Source organism: Polypterus senegalus, chromosome 13 (genome assembly GCF_016835505.1).
Source record: "Polypterus senegalus isolate Bchr_013 chromosome 13, ASM1683550v1, whole genome shotgun sequence".
Taxonomy (NCBI): Eukaryota; Metazoa; Chordata; class Cladistia; order Polypteriformes; family Polypteridae; genus Polypterus; species Polypterus senegalus.
Window position 1 is genome coordinate 9145904 of NC_053166.1, and position 21200 is coordinate 9167103.

Here is a 21200-nt window from a genome sequence, read left to right on the forward strand (position 1 = left end):
TTCGCTCTCTCGCTCCCTGTAACCTCCGTCCTTTTCGTTTCCTTTTTTCTCTGATCTTTCTTTTCTGATCTTTCTCAACCGACTCACGCTTCTTTTTATATTGCGAGGGGCCATAGCAGCTGCAGCACATTAGCCACGGGAAGAATCACGGATTTTGGCAGTACCTCACCTGTGCACTAGGTGAGAAACGCCCACACCGCAGATCGCCCCAAGTGCGGTGATTATTTATTTTAAAAAAAACGGTCTTTGCTGGGCGAACTGTGGACCCATAACACCACACTCTGATGGAACAACTTGTTGGTTCCTGAATGGGAGACCAACCAGGAATGCTTGGGTTACTTCTGGAAGAGGTGTTGCTTACCCTGTGGTCTGTCTTTGGATCTCAATGCCCCAGTGCAGTGATGGGGACACTGTGCTGTATAAATTGGTGCCATCCTTTGGATGAAACGTAAAAACCAAGGTCCTGACTCTCTGTGGTCATAAAGAGAAAGGTGTCCCTCAATGTCCTGGCTAAACTGCCCACGTCAGCCATGTCCATTATGACCCCCCACTCATCCTATCTCTCTCACCCCTTCACCACCTAATATCTAATGTGCATCTGATGTACAAGTGCAAGAATGTGATGGTTGAAGTGGCTCGCCATTGTCCATGTTAAGAACTTTGAGTAGCTACAAAAGGGCTATATAATGTAATTATTATTATTAATTCATAAAGATACAAAATAGGGGCACCAATTAGGCAAACGTGGACGTCTTTGGAATGTGGAAAAGAGAAAGCCTATGCAGAGAATGTGCAAATTCCACATAAAGAATGACCAGGCTGATAATGAACCCTCCACAGGTACTTTGAGCCATTAGACTTTTATCACCAACTACTCTTATGCACTCATTCCCATCATGGGCTGGCTCTGCCTTTGTGGGAAGTCAGCAGTCGCATGACCATTAATTGTTCTTTCCATATAAGTGATCTGCTGGAGTCATCAGCAGTATTGTCTGCATGCTACTTCAGTAAATTTAGATTTTAAAACTGGAATGTTGTCGTTGTGTTTCTGTCCTGATCTGCCATATAAAACAAGATACCGTATATACTCATGTATAAGTCGGGTCTTGAAACCTGAAAAATTGATCATAAAATCAGACCCCGACTTATACGCCCGTTCAAAAATACAACACTTAATTATTATTATTATTTTTTTACATCTTCTTGTCTCCTCCAATCTCTCACCAGTTTCTCAGACACATCAAACTTTGTTGCAGCAGCGCAGTTACCAGTTTCTTTTGCCACTTTAACGACTTTTAATTTAAAACCAGCTTCATATTTTCTTCTGATCGAACGCTCCTTTGTAGATTAGGGATGCTCTTACGATAAAGGTGTATGAGTGTGTGAGATACAAAAAACACAAAACAGTGCAAATGTCACTTTGGAATAGTTTGAGTATTACCGTGTGGTCATGTAGGCACAATACATAGAATAAAAAAGGCCGTGTGCTCTGTGGTTACTGTCTCAGGCGGGCGTTAGCATATCATAATCTCTTGGACCAATGTTGTCAGTTTTCCGCATTCGACTTGTACGAACGACATTATAAAATACCGGAAATTATCTGGTAAAATCAAGCCCTGACTTATCTGCGGGAGAACTTAAACGTGAGTATATACGGTAGGTTTGAAGGGTAAAATAAATAAGAGAGGTTATTTTTGGGCACACAGAAATAAGACAGACAGTGGATTCAGAAAGTGTTCAGACCCCTTCATTTTCTGCACACATTATTGTGCTGTAGATTTCATTTTAAGTGGATAATTTTGCAATTTTTACCCATAAGTCTACACTCAATAACCCATAATGACAAAGGTTTGCAAATTGTTTAAATATCAAAAACTGAAACTTCTCATTCATAGAAGAAGTCAGAGCCTTATTCAGTACTACATAGAAGCCCCTTTTTGTTAACAATTCCAACCTCCAGTCCTCTTGACTAAGGACTCTACAGGCTTGGCACACTTGGATTTGGACGGTTAATCCCATTCTTCCAGGCATATCTTCCCATGCTCCGCTATGTTGTATGGGAAATGTCTGTAAGCTGCCATCTTCTATGTTCTATGTGGTTTAAGTCTCGGCTTTGGCTGGGCCACTTAATGATAATCAGAGATTTATCTCAAAGCCACTCTAGCGTTGTCTTGGCTGTATCGTTCTGGCCATTGTCATGCCAAACGGTAAACCATCTCCCCAGTCAGAGGTGGCGTGCACCCTGGAGCAGGTTTTGTTCAAGGCATCTCTGTATTTGGCTGCATTCATCTTTCCCCCCATTCTCCAGTCTTCCCATCCTATTAGGTAGGTGATGAGCGGTGCCTGGTCTTCTCCAGACACAGTACTTGGATTTCTGCCCAAAGAGTTACATTTTTGTCCCATCAGACCAGTATATTCTTGTTCTTTTTGGCAAACTCCAAGCAAGCTGTCATATGAGTCTTAATCAAGAGTGACTTATCTCTGGACACTCTACCACAAATTTGATAGAGCTCTGCTGAAATGGTTGTCCTTCCAACAGGTTCTCCCATCTCAGCAGAGGACTTCTAAGGCTATGTTAGTTACCATTGGTGTTCTTGGTTACTTCCCTGGCCAAGAACTTTCTAATCTGGTCACTCAGTTTGGCTGGACATGCAACTCTCAGAAGAGACCTGGTGGTTCCAAGCTTCTTCCATTTCAGAATTATGGAGGCCACTATGCTCCTGGAAACACTCAAAGCTTTAGAAATGGTCTCACATCCTTGACCTGATCTGTGCCTCACCTCAGGTCCACAGAGAGTTCCTTGGACTTCATTGCTTTGTGTTTGTACTTACATGAAGTATAAATTGTCAGTCAGTCAGTCACTATATCCTAACACAGGGTCATGGGGGTCTGCTGGAGCCAATCCCAGCCAACACAGGGTGCAAGGCAGGAAACAAATCCCAGGCAGGGCTCCAGTATAAATTGTGCAATAAGTAAATGAGAACCTCTCTAATTAATGTCCAATGGACTCCAATCAAGTCCTAGACACATCTTGATTAGAATTCAAGCATACAGGATGCACCGCAGCACCATTTGGAGTGCCACAGAAAAGGTTCTGCATACTTCCAGGAATGAGAGATTTCTGTTTTTGATTTTTAATAAATTTGCAGACCTTTCCAAAACCTGTTTTCACTGTATCACAGCTTATTGAGTGTATCCATTTAAATCTACAATACGATAAAGTGAAGGGGTCTGAATCTGTTCTGAGTCCACTGTGAATAGTTTGGCAGCTATAAATCTTTTACATAACACCGTAAATCACATGAAAGGTTACTCTATCAGACGAAATTCTGTATTTTGTGGTAATGTGCTCCAAATCTTAACGTGTAGCCGTAAAGGCAATATTGACAAAATTCTCTTGGACTGTGTTGAAATGAGCATCAAAGTCTAGGTATTTGCACATTAGAAAAAAAAACGATTTGCCTATAATGTGTCAAAAATAGCACATCATTCTCTGTCCTGGATTTCACAGCATTTTCGTTCTTCAGTAGGATGGCAGAGTGGTGCAGGTCTAAAGTGCAGCTGCCCCAGGGCGTCAGTGTTTTTAGGTTCAAACTCCACGTTCCATCATTGTTTGTGTAAAGTCTGTAAATTTTGCCCATGTCTACCAGGATTTTCTGCTGGGTAATCCTTTTATTCTTGCATGTCCCAATTTTATATTTTTACAGTTCTAAATTGGCCCTGTGTGAGTGTGTGCATAGATGTGTGTGAGTTGGGCATTAGATGGACTGTCAATGCCTGCCTTGTGCCAGATGCTGTTAGGATAGACTGTGGCCTCCCTGCAGTCCCAAACCGAACGAAATGGATTTGAGAATTTCATGTGTATTCTTCATCTGATTTTTTTCTGAAAAGTAGATAACTTCAAGCAGTTTTAGAATAGTGTATACTTACAGCTCAATAAAATACTACAGGCTTGACCTGAGCCAGAACAATGAGCACTGCTCCATTCTCAAATATGCGGATGACACCCTGCTCATAGGACGCATATCTAGGGAAGATGAAAACCACCATCTAAATCAAGTGGATGCACTGTATGGTAGACTGGTGTAATAAAAACCTTTTCACTCTGAATGTAAAAAAGACCAAAGAAATGATATTTGCCATTGTTGTTTGGGGGGAGTAGGTAGAAATAATAAATGAATAGAAATACTTAGGAACTAACTTAGAAAACAATCTTAACTAGAATGCAAATACAAAAAAAATATTCTCTAAATGTAATCAGCGTTTATTTCTCCTCCATAAACTCAAACTATTTAAAGTAGACAAGGACCTCATGTTGTCCTGTTATCGTTGTAGGACCCAGTCTGTTATCACTTTCAGTTTCATTGCCTGGTTTCATGATCTAACAAACCAAAATTTTAAAACGCTCCAGCAGATTACTAAGCATGTGCAGCTAAAGTTATTGGGACAATGCTAAAGAAACTAGAAATAAACTCAACTGATGACAGATATCCATTACATGTAGAACGTAACTTCAGTAAATCAGGGAGGAGAGTCGCTTTGAAAACGCACACAAATCGCTCAAGAAATTCCTTTCTTCCTAGTACCATACAACTTTTAATAAGGAATATCGGTGAAAATGACTAAGGTTTGATAATGTATCCTGTAACAATTTTTGTGTAAATATGCATTATCAAACTGCCTTACCTTAACCTGTCTTGTCTCGACTTAACATTTAAAGCTCTCCATAACCTCACTGATCTCCACCAGACTGGTACTCCTCTCGCTCACTCAGATCCTCATCTGCAGCTCGACTTTCTGTACCGCACATCAGACTCAGTGCTATGGGAGCTCGAGCGTCTCTCCTGGTGCTCCTCAACTCGGGAATTCTCTTCCCTCTCATATTCGTCAGCTCGATTCAATAACACATTTTAAAGCTGCCCTCAAAACGTAGCTTTTCAAACTGGTATACCATTTGTGAATTCTGCAATGTTCCTGTCCGTTATCTTTGTTTGTTTGTTAATTATTGCTTTGTGATTTATCATTCTCATGTTTTAATTTTACTAATATTGTTTCATTTTATTGTAAGGTGACCTTGAGTGCTAAAAAAGGCGCCTATTAACTAAAATGTATCATCATTATTATTATTATTATTATTATTAACTAAGAAGGCAAATTTCATATTTTCTTGTGTAAACCTGACTAAATAAAGAAACTTTGAAGGCTTTATGTAATTTTCTTTTTTCTCAGACTTTTGTTTTTAAGAAATCTACATCCTTTGTAGTGTCTGATACTTAAATTAATTTTTAATTGTTATATTTTGTTTGTTAGTTGTTGGATTAGATATTCAGGATGAAATGGGCAGGCATGAAGTGGGTCATATAGACAACTCCATGAAAATCCCACTCAACAACGACTATGGCTGCAGGTTTGAAGGAAAATTCAGCATTAACAAGGTAAGATGTTTACATGAGTACATGGTTAAGGGCTCGTTTATACTTCACGCTCAGAACGCGTATGCGCACGCATCATGGCTGCCACACGTTCCCAGCGTTCATTTGACACGTCAGAAATTAACGCCACGTGTGCGTGAGTTGCAGTACCAGCAAAAAGTCGGGGGGCATAGTGTGCTAAAAGTTGGAATGTGACGTCAGAGTCTCTGTTTACTATCTACATGCGGATCCTAGTAGGTTTGATGTGCACGCTTTGATGTTTGATGAATGGTTCTATGTGGTGATGCAAAATGCAGACATACAAATGAAAAAAAGTGGTGCTTTTATATTTAAGCGTCGCATATTCCCGATTGTAATGACACGAAAAATTTTAAAAGTCTCACGTACCATCTTTTGTGCCGTCTTTTTTTCTGGGGCTTCCTCCTGACCTGACAGCAGCAATCGCCACACAGAACACATTAAATTTATGATATTCCAACTCTCTGCACATTTAGAATCCTAAGATTTATACTTGATATCACTTTCACGATGAAATTCATTCAAGTATTTATGTTACATTTGTAAAAGAAACACATAAATGTAAGAAAATATGAAGGTTTGGAGTTTCCATCCCCGTATACTACTGTAACACAGTTCTCCAAAGTAACGGTCAGTTTGCACATTCAACAACAGACATAAATTAAATGACAGTCTGACAATTTATGGGGTGGGAACAGAAGTGGACATGGAATGCTGGGAAGGAGCCGCAGTGATAGATGGATGGTAGTGATGTCATCAGATGGGGGACCGGGGGAAATGAAGGGAACCTGGAAGTGTCTTGTGGTTTAGCGAGTCCGGGTGTATTCCTGGCGGCGCTGCTTCCTTCTTCCTGAGGGAACAAAGAAAGACAGATTAGTACCCCGTCGTTGTCCTCTGGCACGAGGTTTCACGGTACGTGTTGGGTCTTTAAGCTGCTCCCCATGCGCTCGTGCATGACACATTTTACACATAAGTCATTAATTTCGTTTAAATAATGAATACTGTTAATAATTACACGCATGGGGGTGACACGGTGGCAGAGCGGTAGCACTGCTGTCTCGCAGGGAGTCACGTCGCTGGTATTCCCTGCCAGGAGTTTGCATGTTTTCCTGCTGGGTTTCCACTGTGTGCTCCGGTTTCCTTCCAAAGATATGCAGATTTGGTGACACTAAAATGCCGCCAGTGTGTGTGTGAGTGCTGAGCTGATGCCCTGTCCAGGGATTGTTTCAGCCGTGCCCAATGCTTGCTGGAATGGACACATCCTTGGATTGATGGATTTGATCATTAAACATCCTTTTCAGAAATATTGCGGTAAGGTTTCATCGGAATTTAATGGATGTTCCAGGCAATTCACAACACAGCAAAGCCGAACCTGTTCTCACCATGATGATATCTTGCACTGCCACCTGGTGGATTCCTCCAGATTTACATAAAGTATGCGTGCGAGTATAAAGAGTAAAACGCTTGCGTAGCAGGAGCGTCCGCTGGAGCCTGCGTCACGTCGCATGAAGTAAAAACCCGGCCTAATACAAACTGTCGTAGGTTGAGTCATACCATACAGTGCAAAATGAGCAACATATGTTATTATAAATTTTTTTTTTAATTTAACATACCATATCTATGAAATTTTAATAATCAGAAAGCTACTGTCAGCTCAAATAGATAGAGATAGATAGATAGATAGATACTTTATTAATCCCAAGGGGAAATTCACAAATGATGTGAAAGTATTTTGAAAGGACAAGGCCCTTCCACATGCACTGCAGTACACAGGAGGAGGACTCTCTCTTGACTTGTCTTCCTCCTCTTCAGACTACCATCCTGCCACATCTGCACTCAGTTGTCCCCTGGTGTGGAAAGGTTTTCAGTTGAAATACAAGGGTCACTATCGAGCAAGAGCCAGAATATCTTTCAGTTTCAGGGGAGACCTCCCAGTTGTTCCAGGTTTATTTTAAGATAGAACACACTCCACACTCTATCCAACACCGACTCCTGAACTGTCCTCATGCCAGCTGCCCAATTTTGTCCTCTGTTAGTGAAGCATCATGGTTCCCTGTGTTCCTTTATTGGCCCAAGAGGTGCCGTCACTTCCTCCCTGATCTCACCTTCTATTGACAACTGCTATGTTGGCTACCGTCTAGTGTATTCGGGGAACACTGAATGCTTCTCTCAAAGCTGATTTTGTTTTTCTTTCCCTCATATGTTGGTGCTCCAGCCTGCTTCTTGAATCATTTATTTTCCCTGGAGACTGCTTGCAGCACCTAGTTCTGCCCTGCGCCAGCCTGGTGCTGCCCTTGCTCTGGTGACTTACTGCCAGGCGGCTGGATCGTGATAGCAATCAGCCTACAGAATAGTTAGCTAGTATCAATTCTGGCAAGTCTAACCTGCCAGTATTTGCACTGAAGTGATCACACGTACACTCCAAATGACAACATGTGATAGTTTGGTTTGTATGCAGTGTGGAGGTGGGTTTTTCATAATTGAGGCTCTAATCCAAAAATGCTTTAGACTTTTTGTTTATTCAAAATATAGAACAATACGTGGAAAATGAAATTTTCACAAACATACATGGAAGCTACATATTGTATATGCTTTTAAAGACCAAAGTTTACTGTTTACGTACATGAGAGTTTTATAACAGTGCCCGTGGTCAAACGCTAGAATGCATGTTTGATTTCTTGTTACTTGTATACCTTTCCGATTTTAGATTAGCACGTTTGCTTTAGGTCTGTGAATGTTCTTGTGACCATACAAGGAGTGCTGACTTATTGCTACTCAGTAAGAGGATACGAACTATCTGTACTGCTGACATTTTAGCTTGTTTTTCCAATTAAACCAACATAAGTCAGGAGAGGCTTAGTACAGAAACAACACGCTGCTTCTCAGTGTTCTGTGTTTTGAGAGAAACAGGCTGTTGCGTCACTTGTGGTGGTTTGTGTATATTTGTTTTTTTGTTTTTTTTATGTTTCTCTTGTCTAAATGATATGCACATGTAACTACTGAACATTAAGTATATAGTATAATGTCAATGATCACAATCTGTTTTACAGACATGTTCGATATTTGTGCAGGTCACACAGGGTTTGGGTCCTCTGTTCTTTACATTGGAGCTGTGAGGAAAGAGGGCTTGCCAGTCCTGTCCTGTCCACAAAATGTGAGCAAATCTTTTCAGATGGCGCTTTGCTTCCCCTTGTGGATGTCAGGAGTATCACCCAGCTGCAAGTGTTAACATAAACAGAATTAAGGCCCTTAGTAATAATAATAACTACGTTTATATAGCGCTTTTCTTGCCATTCAAAGTGCTTTACGCAGACAGAGGGGAACCATTGCAACCACCTCCAATATGTAGCAATCACCGGAATGATGTGACAGCAGCCATTGCTGCACCAGCACACTCACCACACATTGACTATTAGGTGGTGAAGTGGTGACACATAGAACCAGTTAGAAACAGGGGATGATAAGGAGGTCAGAATGACCAGGCTGAGATGGGCAATTTAGCCCGGATATCTTGATAAACATTACTCTTTTCGAAAGACTCTCAGTGATCTTTAATAACCACAGAGAGTCAGGACCTCAGTTTTACATCTCATCCGATGGACGGTGACATGTTTACAGCACAGTGATCACATTACTACACAGGTACATTGGCATCCACACACGGCCCACAGGTTAAACGCCCCCTGCTGGCCTCGCCAACACCTCCTATAGCAGCAACCCTAACAATTTCCAGGATGGTCTCTCATTCAACTTCTAGTTGGAACGAACATAATAATAAAAGAAAAATACAATTTGTTTATATAGCTTCTTTCCCATGCTTAACTTCAGTTGGATGACCTGTTCTGAAGCGCAGGCAGTATGGCTACTGATGTAAAGTAGATCCCATTATATAATGTCTAATCAGTATAACATCATTATGATTATACATTTAATTTAGTTTGTTTTAGAAAGTGAAATCAATATAACAAAATTTTCATGATGCATTAAATTTAGTTCCTTTTAGATAAAAATTAAATGAGGAGACATACAGTGGGTATAGAAAAGAATCCCCCCCTTTGAAATATTCCAATTTTCTTTGCTTTACAGCCTTAAATGAAAACACACAAAAAATATTTCTTGCCAGCTTTACTTACTCAATGCAACCTCTAACATTATTTTTTTAAATTCTTCTGAACTATAGCTGTGGTATCTTTCACTTGGATGTTATAGATTACATTGAGTAAGTACAGCTGGAAAAAATATTGGTTTGTGTGTTTTCATTTAAGGCCGTAAAGCAAAAAAAATGGGAATATTTCGAAGGGGCGATTCTTTTCTATACCCACTGTAGTTCCTTGTTGTAATATACAACATGTTTCATTGTTGATTAAAGCAAAAAAAAAAAAATCACAACCATCCATTTTCTGATAGGCTCCTTTGGTTCAAGTTGACACAAGATTTTCTGTAATATTCCCTTTAATAATGATTTTAAAATATTGCTGAATTGTCAGGAAAATATCCTGAAATATACAGAAGGTTTACATAAACTGGGGAATGTCCTTAAAGCATTCTTTTGCTGTTTGAGTGGATTTCATTCAGTCGCTCAGAATCCCCTTAAATTATGAAGATGTGCATGTTAGGTTTATTATTGACTACATACAGATTAGCTCTTAACTGTATTATATGATGGGCTGGCATCCCACCCTCTGTTGACATTTTCCTTGCTGCCAAAACTTGCTCTAATCCCCGCAATTGTTTAATGGAAAAAATAACATATGAAAGTAATTTATTTATTTTTCTCACCTTGAATGAAGTAGTACAGATTTTAGTTGTTGATTTTTTGTTAATTTACATCTTTCTGCCTTTCGTTCTTTGTAGGTACCTGGGAACTTCCATGTATCAACTCACAGTGCCACTGCCCAGCCACAAAACCCTGATATGACGCATATTATCCACAAGTTAACATTTGGGGACAAGCTGAAGGTGCGCTCCTGTTTTCTGGAATGAGGAGGCATGTTTGTATATATAAATTTAGAAGTCCTTGAAAGTCATCCTTTATGGCAAACAGATTTATATTTGATCAAAACACATTGGTGGGATTTATTATGTATGTTAATTACTGTAAATGTCTTAAAAACCCTTTCTTGTTAATTAGTGTAAATTCAGCATAGTGCCTTGAATTGGTCACTTATGCATTTTCCATACCTGACCCTCATCCAACATCATAATTTAGCTAAGAAGTGAGGAAAGAACTTGTTTTTATATATGTTGTGTGTGTGTGTGTATGTGTATGTATATATATATACATATATACTGTATATATATATATATATACTGTATATATATATATAGAGAGAGAGAGAGAGAGAGAGAGAGAGAGAGAGAGAGAGAGAGAGAGAGAGAGAGAGAGAGAGAGAGAGAGAGAGAGAGAGAGAGAGAGAGAGAGAGAGAGAGAGAGAGAGAGAGAGAGATACTGAAATTCACATTGTAGCACAGACTATTGATTTTGTATGTTGCCGTGTTGTCAGCATTTTTTATTTATGTGTTTATATTTTTAAACAGGTTGATAATGTTCAGGGAGCTTTCAATGCCTTAGCAGGAGCTGACAGGCTAGCATCAAACCGTACGTATTATGTGTTTTGTATCCTGTCGCGTTTAAGTATCTGTGAACAAACAGATTCCTCTTATATCAGTCTTTGTACAGGGATATCCACTCAAAATAGGCACCGAATATTCTGTTGTAAGTCCTGTTTGGATGAAGCAATCTGAACCAAAAAAGTACACCTTATACGTTGACATATGTGTAATCGATTGCATTACAGCGATGCTGGAAGTGGTTTCCGTTTTCTGGCGCTCCATTTTCCTGAACATATCAGCAAGCGTCTCGGTGGAAACAGCAGCAATTTCTTGTTGGATGTTTTCCTTTAAATCTTCCACAGTGCAAGGCTTGTTCTGGTAGACTTGAGCATACCCCAAAGGAAGAAGTCTAGTGGTGTACTTAAACAAACTGGTAACCCAGTCGGTTTGCACCATGAAGACACGCTGCTCAATACTGTACACCACCATACTGATGAGAAGTCAAGTGACTGAGTCAAGGGGTATGGGCGGTAGTCACCCAGAAGCTACAAACAGAGCTTAAACGTTGCGATGGCTGTGCGGCACCTACCTCATCGCTCTGATGCAGAGGCATCCCGGCTTGTTCAAAGCACCGTATATGGAAGAGCACATTGCATGTTGTTTCGTTCAGATTGCTTTGTCCTACCAAGAGTTATTACAGAGTATTCAGAACCTCTTTCGAGTGAATCTCCCTGTATTAGTTATTGCCTTCATTTGTTAATAACTGTACATAAAACTAAACTTGTTAAGTGAAATTTTGCATCAACTTACTGTACAGTACTTTGGTTTAAATTGTTTTTTTTTTAATTTGTTTGACTATCATGCCTGTATTATACCAGTTAAATCCATGATAATGTTAATGTCACAATCTCAATGTTAAAAAAAAAAATGAAAAGATTTGTAAAGTTAAAGCTGTAGTCTCATTATATTTTATACAGAAGAAAATTATGCAGTATAGTCTTTCAATTAAAAAAAATACATTTTATGCAAGAAAAACATGGTGCAATTAATTTTATCAAAGCAAAAGTAGGGTTTTGTTCAAAAAGCGGACATCATCTCCTTCTTCTTGTTTGTTTTCGACTGGCCTACCTCTACTACAAACCCTGAACTTAAGGTTCGTGGGAGTAAGGCAGGTACACCAGGGTCCCTAAGCTTAAAATAGTGTAAGGGTGCCTAATCTTAAAAACAAGTGGCCTCCGCTTTTTGAACAAGAGCCCAAAAGTATTGTTTTAATAGGACACCACTCTTGTTAAGCTGGTATACAAGATGTGTAATTTAATAAGTTACCGTCTATTTGTTCTAAAAGTAACATTGCAGTTAGTATCTGGTTAATATATAGAGGTTTATTTTTCTAAGTCTAGGTTCAAAATGACTTAAGGTTGAGAATTAACAGACTAAACAATCTTTAAATATTTATCTTTTATTTTCAGGTGAACTGAAAATGTAATTAAAACAGTTAGATTATCAAGTGTAGTTCTTTAATTATTGATGGAGATATTTAAGAGTGGCTCATGATTATCTAATTGGAAGCCGTTTTTCAGTGTTTTTGTTCAGGTGGCTGGGTTTTAAATTATACCCAGTGACTTATTTTATTTGTATTAATTACTTGGAGTCTATCCATTTAGTCCAGGCATCAAACGCTCCACCAATAATATCCACCTACGCGTTTAACAGAACAAACTGTAAAGACAAAGGGAGGTATTATAAAAGGCAGTCTTATTATTTGGTGGTTTTAAATACATACAGATGTTAGGTTGGTTAGTTCAAAGGCTGACACTTTTATGAAGGTAAACATTTGAATATGAAAATCAACAAGGCCAAAAATAGCAAGTTACCTCTGTTTAAAAACAAGGCCCTATTATTAATGAGATCCTGAGAGCAAAACAACACAAAATAAAACATCTACATAACAAACTAGTGTGTGTTTTAGAACATAAACCCTATTGATCCATGGGCTAAGGCTTAAGATAAGGCTGAATATCAGCTAACAAAGCATTACTTGGTAGTGATTTTTTTTTCCGCCACCTTTTCTAATTAATAGAAAGTAATCATTGGGTCATTCAGTGCATTTTGTAGTTTGTTTAGTGTGTTTTAAAGGCTTAATTCTATCATTTTGAAAAAGAGTAGGACAGAGATCCGTCCAGGCTTTGCCGTTCCCATAATCACCCTGATCGGAAAAGCAGGTCATGAAGTAAACTGAAGGACGTACATTCAGGTGTTAGAGTAGAGCGATTTGAAAGGCCGCCTGAGCACAAATAAGAGTTTTCTGTCAGAGATTTGTTGTTTATTAAGTATAATTATTTAAATTAGCTTTTACATCCTTATATTTCCGAGTTGCATTTGCCATCTTAGCTTTGCAGGGCTGAACTAGTGTCAAACCTTTTACATTTTGTCTGCCTCTGAAAGTGGATTTGCTAAAAAAAAAAAAAGGAAAGGATGCTAATTTTGTTGTATTATAAATATGAAGGTGTAGGTTTAACTGTGTTATTCATTCATGTGCTCTTCAGTGTAAGTGCTGTACTAACAAGTATCGCCTTTCTTTAGTATCATTTTACTGCTTTTGAAATTACACATCTGTGTATATTTCACTGTTAGTCATTTAAAGAGATGAAATCTCCTGATATATTTTACAAGTTCTTAAATTCCCTATGGCAACATTGGTGACAATTTGAAATTCTGAAAAATGTATTTCTAAACTCTACAGTACGAACACTCTTGAAGAAAAGTTAGTTAAACCTCAATTATTTGTAGCAACATATTGTGTGTGTGTGTGTGTGTGTGTGTAGCACTTTAAGAATGGAAAGATGCTATGTAAGATAGACAGACAGACAGACAGTGTGGAAGTTCAGCTCCCAAACACAGACAGACAGACACCAAATGTCCATAAACACACATGCTTATTTTTCCTCTGCCTTTACAACACCACACAATGCCGTAAACAGCCACAATTCCTCACAGTCCCTTCTTTCCTTTCAACTCTTCTCAACTCTTTTGCCACCTCTACTCGTCACCTCGCAAGTTCCATCCTCTTCCTCCCGACTCTGGCTCATCTACTGGAGTGAGGAGGCCCCTTTTATAATGCCCCCAATGTGCTCTGTAATGATCTTCTAGCAGCACTTCCTGGTGTGGCAGAAGTGCTGTACAGTATTTGCACCTGGAAGCACTACGGGTGTGCCTGGATTCTCTACCGGCAGCACATCTGGATGTGGCAGAAGTGCTGCAGTCTGGGGCTGTGTAATAATCCTTCCGGCACATCTGGCAGTGGCCACGGGCTCCAACAGGGTTGATCTTCTAAGTTCTGATCCCATTGCCTCGATGCAGACCAGGGCAGCTGCCCTCTCGTGAACCGGGGGAGGTATTTTCCCTCTCCCGGTCCTTCCTCCTTCCAGACATCCCGACTGGGCAGGATCCCCAGCCGTCTGCCACAACAGATAGATATAAAAGGCACTAAATAAAAGATCAATAGAAAAAATTAATTGTATTTGTCTCCACGGGGAAAATTTGGCTTTTTACAGAAGTTCTTTAAATAAATGAATCCATAAATATATATACACACATACAATGGTCTGAACACATGCCAGAATGACTTAAAAGGAAGAAAATTAAAAAGAAAGAAAACTTCTGACTGAGACGCATTGCTGGTGGCATAAAGGAGCCCCCGTCACATTTCTTGACACACTTCTGCTGAATAATTTGTTGGCTGAAGATCCTCCGTGTTGGTGTGTCACAGAGAGGATGTGCAGCATTATTCCTAATGGCACTCTGTTTTATATATACATTGTATTTTCTTTTGATTGATAGCATTTTATTTTCCCCCAGGGCGAAGTTTGCCTTTTTACAAATTCTCAACAAAAATAAACTTCATTATATTATGACAAAGAACACACTTAGTCTCAAATGCACACCAGAATGAGTAAAAAGGAAGAAATTTAAAAAGAAAAATACAGATAAAGATAGGCCATGGATGTAGATATATTAAGATTGAATAGTACCTTATTTTGTACTGATCTCTTTTTTAATTCAGAATTGCAAAGTGACCTTTCAGATATATGTTAATACTGCCATCCTTTTTTTTTTATATTTTTTTCATTTTCATTTGCTGTATTTATTTTAATTTAAGAAAGTCTTAATTATCGTTAGCTGCCCTAATTCAGGGTGTTCATAAGAAACGTAATGATTTACTTCATAAGGTAGAAGTAGATAATAAGCGAGAATACTGTAGTTGGTGTCAGATATTTTAAATTGAAGCACACATCTTAATATTTCAGTGTTTAAAGTCTAAGTCAGGGGTCTCCAACTCCAGTCCTGGACCGCTACTGTGGGTGCAGGTTCTCAGTCTAACCCTTAATTAGTCATCAGTTTTTGCCAGTCATTAACTTCATTTCCTTTCATTTTAATTGACTCATTTTTTTAAGATTCAATCCCCTGAATTGCTTCATTTGTTCCTTAAATGGCAGACAAACAGAAATGTGAAGTGAGGCAACAGATGATCAGCTAAGTTGGTGCCTCAAACATCAGCCAACTTCACATCAACCAGTTAATTTACTAGAAGCAGACTCTTGTTATTAAATATACCTGTTATTTAACTCCTTGGCTTGTTGGTGTGCTCATTCTGCCACAGCAGACATTTCTAAAGCTGTTCCTTTTTTTTTTTTAAGAACACCACCAATGTTCTGTGGACCCGAGGAGATCAACATGAGACCTTCATCTTTCTTTATTTTCAGATATTGTGTGATGGACCCCAGTTGCAGATCATGTGTTGGCTAACTTTGCATAAAATATGGGGGCCGGTGGGTTTGATGGAGGAACAATCTGCTAATTTAAACTGTAAAACCATAGTAATAATGTTGTACTTTACAGCCTTGGGCTGTGAATATAATCTGAAATTAAAAAAAAAACTTCATGATAGAGTATAAAACACATAAAAATTACAAATGATCTGTTTATGAGAAGAAAATAATTATGAATTATCCAGATATTAATGGCAAGTTGCACTTTCAATACAATAAAATGAAAATAGGATTAAACTGTAATATATTGTTCTCACTTTTTAAATAGAATATTTAGTTGCATTAAATAAAGAATCTAAAAAGCAATTTTGCCACCTAGTGGACATAATCTTACACACACAAATATATATATATCTGTGTATGTGTGTGTGTGTGTGTGTATATATATATAGATATATATATATATATATATATACACACACACACACACAGTACAGTATATGGAGATATATAGAGATAGATAGATAGATAGATATACAGTATATATCTCCAAGGCCCAGCATACCTTGTGGGAATCCATTGTTCCACAGCTGCCCAGGAGAGCTGCCCTCTAGCATCCCAGAGAAGGTTTGCATTGTTGATGTTCTCTCCCCTGGTCTTCCATGCAGTTGGCGTCCCGGCCATCTGTCAATATATATAATATACACGATGTATATACACACACACACACACACACACACACACACACACATATATATATATATATATATATATATATATAAAAATATATAATATGTGTGTGTGTGTAGAGTGGTGTTTTTTTATTTATTTATTATTATTGAAATGTCTTATACAAGCTGGACACTGCAATATTGTAATATTGCTGTAATTTTCTACTAAGATAAATTCATTGTTGCTGGGGTATTGTTTGCAGCGTGAAATATTAACAATAGTAAAACCTAAATTAAGGGATCACTTTACTTGGATAACTTCCAATTATTTTTCACTTTTTTCTTGTCTCTTTTCTTTAGCTCTGGCATCTCATGATTATATTTTAAAAATAGTTCCTACAGTTTATGAAGACATGGGGGGCAAACAAAGATTCTCCTATCAATATACTGTTGCAAATAAGGTGGGTTTTTTCCCCTAAAGTGTCATTTACTTTTCTGTATATTTTTAATCTATTTTTTTAATTTTATTTTTTAGAAAAAGTAACAAATTTAATTGAGCACATCAATTTAAGGAATGTCTTAAGTTGCATTACTGAAGTCCTCATTAACTGTGCATATTCTTTGGTATTGTCTGTCTCCCGGATTGTCCAACTAGGCTCATTCCAGGGCTACAGGTGATGAATTATGAAGATTAAAACAGCTGAGCCTTTACAGTGTAAGCAGAAGAAGATTAAGCGGAGACCTGACTAAAGTGTTTAAAATGATGAAGGGAATTAGTCCAGTGGATTATTATTTTAAAATGAGTACATTAAGAACAAGGGGACAGAGTTGAAAACTTGTTAAGGGTAAATTTTGCACAAACATTAGGACTTTTTCTTTACACAGAGAACCATAGACACTTGGAATAAGCTATCAAGTAGTGTGGTAGACAATAAGACTTTAAGGACTTCAATATTCAACTTAAGTTTTTTTTGGAAGAAATAAGAATATAAGACTGGCAAGATTTGTTGAGCTGAATGGCCTGTTCTCATTTAGATTGTTCTAATGTTCTGATGTCATGTCTGATATTTATCCTCTTTTTCCTCTCACAGGCTACATCTTTTGTGTGTGTTAATGTTGTTCTTTAGTTTCTAAGCTATCTATTCAAATTTTCTTTAGCACTGTGTGCAGAACTGTCCACTAGGTTAGGTTGGGACTTCCATAGTAGTCTGTTTGGGGAGTGAACCAGAGCAGTCACTGTCAGTGTATCCTCTCTGGTATGGTCTGCTGATTGCAGCAACATGTCCTGCTCTTTTCATTACTAAAGATGGCATATGTGGTTGGTGACTGTTTTATATTTTGTGGTTGGCATGCATTGATGTGTTATGTTTAGTGTAAAGTTAATATGCCATCCAAAGAGGAGTTGAAGCCAAGTCCTGAAAGATGTTAATAACTATATTTGTATGCCTTTAATGTCAGTATTTTCAAATTGATCTCATTCCAGACAGAATCTAAAGATGTGGAGGCAGGCAGTGAGTGCTGTGTGGCCTACATGTTTGGCCAGCAGCATGTTTGTAACTCAGACACAACTATTGTGGGTTCTATCAACAATTATGATAAGTCTGTCTAAGTGTTGAAGTGATTATAAAATTTTGACTTTGGTATCTGTACCAGCTTTCACCCCTCCATACTGGACTACTGGTTCCAAAACAGTTTAGAAGCAAATAATGGATGCCCCTTCCCCAGTCTAACAGCTGCTTCATTCCTCAAGCCTGTAAACCTGCATATCTCTCTACTCCACCACACATTCGCAATCCTCCTTATAACACTGCATAACATAAATACTTTCCAGAGGTGAGGCTGCACCTTGAAGTCTCGGTCGTTTATATATGTTTGAAGATGGGTGGGGGGTACCACTTGGGGATTTGAGATGAGATATGTATATTCCAGTTAACCATGGAAAAGCAGGGTGTCCCTTGGAGTTTTGACCGTGCAAATAAACAACTGTGCAAGAGGAGCTTGAAAATTACCACTTACTTCTAATACTGAAATTACAGAATTGCTGATATTGTACCATATTAAAAATTGTGTTTTTTGGTACATTTTATGTATCAGTATACCACTGTGATGGTGCTTGTCCTGCTTCATGCTCCATCTTTTGGGACTGTTGTAACTGGATGAACTGGTCTGATGGGGACAAATCAAACTGAACAAGAGTGCAAAAAGGTGCAAGTGCTTTTTTTGAAAAGCATAACTCAAAAAAAAATCAAAACAGTGTCCATAGAGAAAGTGCAGTGCTCCAACATGTCCATAAATAAATAATCCATAAAATCAGGTAAAAAGGCTAAAATGAAAATGAAAACCTGCAGCTGTCTTTGGGGCCACACCAGCCAAGCACAGCTCCTTTCCAGTCTCTCCAGCTCACCCAAGGTTTTCTCAGCTGAAGAGACTTCAGCCACCACAGGCCTCACACTACTGACCCCCATCTAGGTTGCCTCTACCGGTGTCTGCCAGACCGCTTGGGGTCAGTTGTCCTCTCATCTTCCTTCTCGCACACGTAGTTGTCCCTCAGATCCCTAGGGAGGACTCCACCTCAATCGAACCAACTCCTCCCATTCAGTGGCTGCGATCTGTCCTTTGAGTGCCGATCCTTTGCTCTACACGAGACCCCTGAACACACTGACCTCTCTCTTTAAGCTGGCTGGCTTGTTTGTCCACTCTCACTGCCCCAATGCTGCACTCTCGCTCTCCAAGCCTTTCTTCCCTTTTTTTTTTTTTTTTCCGATCTACTGTGCCTGTGCGTACTTATACAACTCCGTGGGTACAGCACCACAATCACGCACTGCAGGAAGCCGATTAAGCAATTGAGAATGATCGCACCCTCACGTGCAGGTGCGACTCCCCCTTAATTACCTCATGAACTCCCCGCGGCTGCACTATCGCGCCCATGGAGACTGACACGGCCATATGGATTATTTAAAAACTGGCCATTCATTCAGAGTCGTGCACCAGCTACACCACAAGCACACAGCCCTAATCTACAGTACATACAAATGGTGTACCTTATGTTTTTTAGAGGGCCATCACCTTCAAGTGTATGGAGTGTAGTGAAATCTTTACTTGCATGTGCTAATCAACCTGCAACACAAATGCGCCACTTTCTAGCAGAATGATACCTCATATATCTCTATCTTCCTTATCTGAAGAGTATCCAAACATATTTTTCTAACCTAGCAGCAACAAATTATATACAACCTGAATTCCAAAAAATCCTGGAAAATATAGGAACTGCTAATAAAAACAAAATGGAATTATTTGTAAATTCATTCAGAGCAAAAAAAGTGCAAAGACAAGGTGTTTTATGTTTGACCTAATCAAATGTATTGTCTTTTAAAGATATACAAAAGACATATACTGAGATATACTGGTACCGATATTTAAGAATAAGGGGGATGTGCAGGACTGCAGTAACTACAGGGGGATAAAATGGATAAGCCACAGTATGAAATTATGGGAAAGAGTAGTGGAAGGTCAGTTAAGAAGTGAGGTGATGATTTGTGAGCAGCAGGATGGTTTCATGCCAAGAAAGAGCGCCACAGATGAGATGTTTACTCTGAGGATGTTGATGGAGAAGTAGAGAGAAGGACAGAAGGAGTTGCATTGTGTATTTGTGGACCTGGAGAAAGCACATGACAGGGTGTTGAGAGGAGCTGTGGTATTGTATGAGGAAGTCAGGAGTGGCAGAGAAGTACGTAAGAGTTGTAAACGATATGAACGAGGGGAGTGTGACCGTGGTGAGGTCTGCGGTAGGAGTGACGAAGGTGGGATTACATCAGGGATCGGCTCTGAGCCCCTTTCTTATTTGCAGTGGTGATGGACAGGTTGACAGACAAGATTAGACAGGAGTCCACGTAGACTATGATGTTTGCTAATGACATTGTGATCTGTAGCGATAGTAGGGAGCAGGTTGAGGAGACCCTGGAGAGGTGGAGATATGAGAGGAGAGGAATGAAGGTCAGTAGGACCACCAAGACAGAATACACTCACCTAAAGGATTATTAGGACCACCATACTAATACGGTGTTTGACCCCCTTTCGCCTTCAGAACTGCCTTAATTCTACGTGGCATTGATTCAACAAGGTGCTGAAAGCATTCTTTAGAAATGTTGGCCCATATTGATAGGATAGCATCTTGCAGTTGATGGAGATTTGTGGGATGCACATCCAGGGCACGAAGCTCCCGTTCCTCCACATCCCAAAGATGCTCTATTGGGTTGAGATCTGGTGACTGTGGGCGCCATTTTAGTACAGTGAACTCATTGTCATGTTCAAGAAACCAATTTGAAATGATTCGAGCTTTGTGACATGGTGCATTATCCTGCTGGAAGTAGCCATCAGAGGATGGGTACATGGTGGTCATGAAGGGATGGACATGGTCAGAAACAATGCTCAGGTAGCCCGTGGCATTTAAACGATGTCCAATTGGCACTAAGGGGCCTAAAGTGTGCCAAGAAAACATCCCCCACACCATTACACCACCACCACCAGCCTGCACAGTGGTAACAAGGCATGATGGATCCATGTTCTCATTCTGTTTACGCCAAATTCTGACTCTACCATTTGAATGTCTCAACAGAAATCGAGACTCATCAGACCAGGCAACATTTTTCCAGTCTTCAACTGTCCAATTTTGGTGAGCTTGTGTAAATTGTAGCCTCTTTTTGATATTTGTAGTGGAGATGAGTGGTACCCGGTGGGGTCTTCTGCTGTTGTAGCCC

At 39.2% G+C, this 21200-nt stretch overlaps 1 protein-coding gene across 1 annotated transcript in view; it reads left to right on the forward strand.

Moving 5' to 3' along the window:
* The window catches only part of ergic1 (endoplasmic reticulum-golgi intermediate compartment 1), a 161907-nt gene that overhangs the window by 101521 nt on the left and 39186 nt on the right, over positions 1 to 21200 (forward strand). Inside the window, exons 5-8 of the mRNA XM_039773814.1 lie at positions 5311 to 5435; positions 10305 to 10409; positions 10989 to 11049; positions 16804 to 16904. Coding sequence (XP_039629748.1) covers positions 5311 to 5435; positions 10305 to 10409; positions 10989 to 11049; positions 16804 to 16904 — 392 coding nt within the window. The remainder of the gene's footprint in view (positions 1 to 5310; positions 5436 to 10304; positions 10410 to 10988; positions 11050 to 16803; positions 16905 to 21200) is intronic.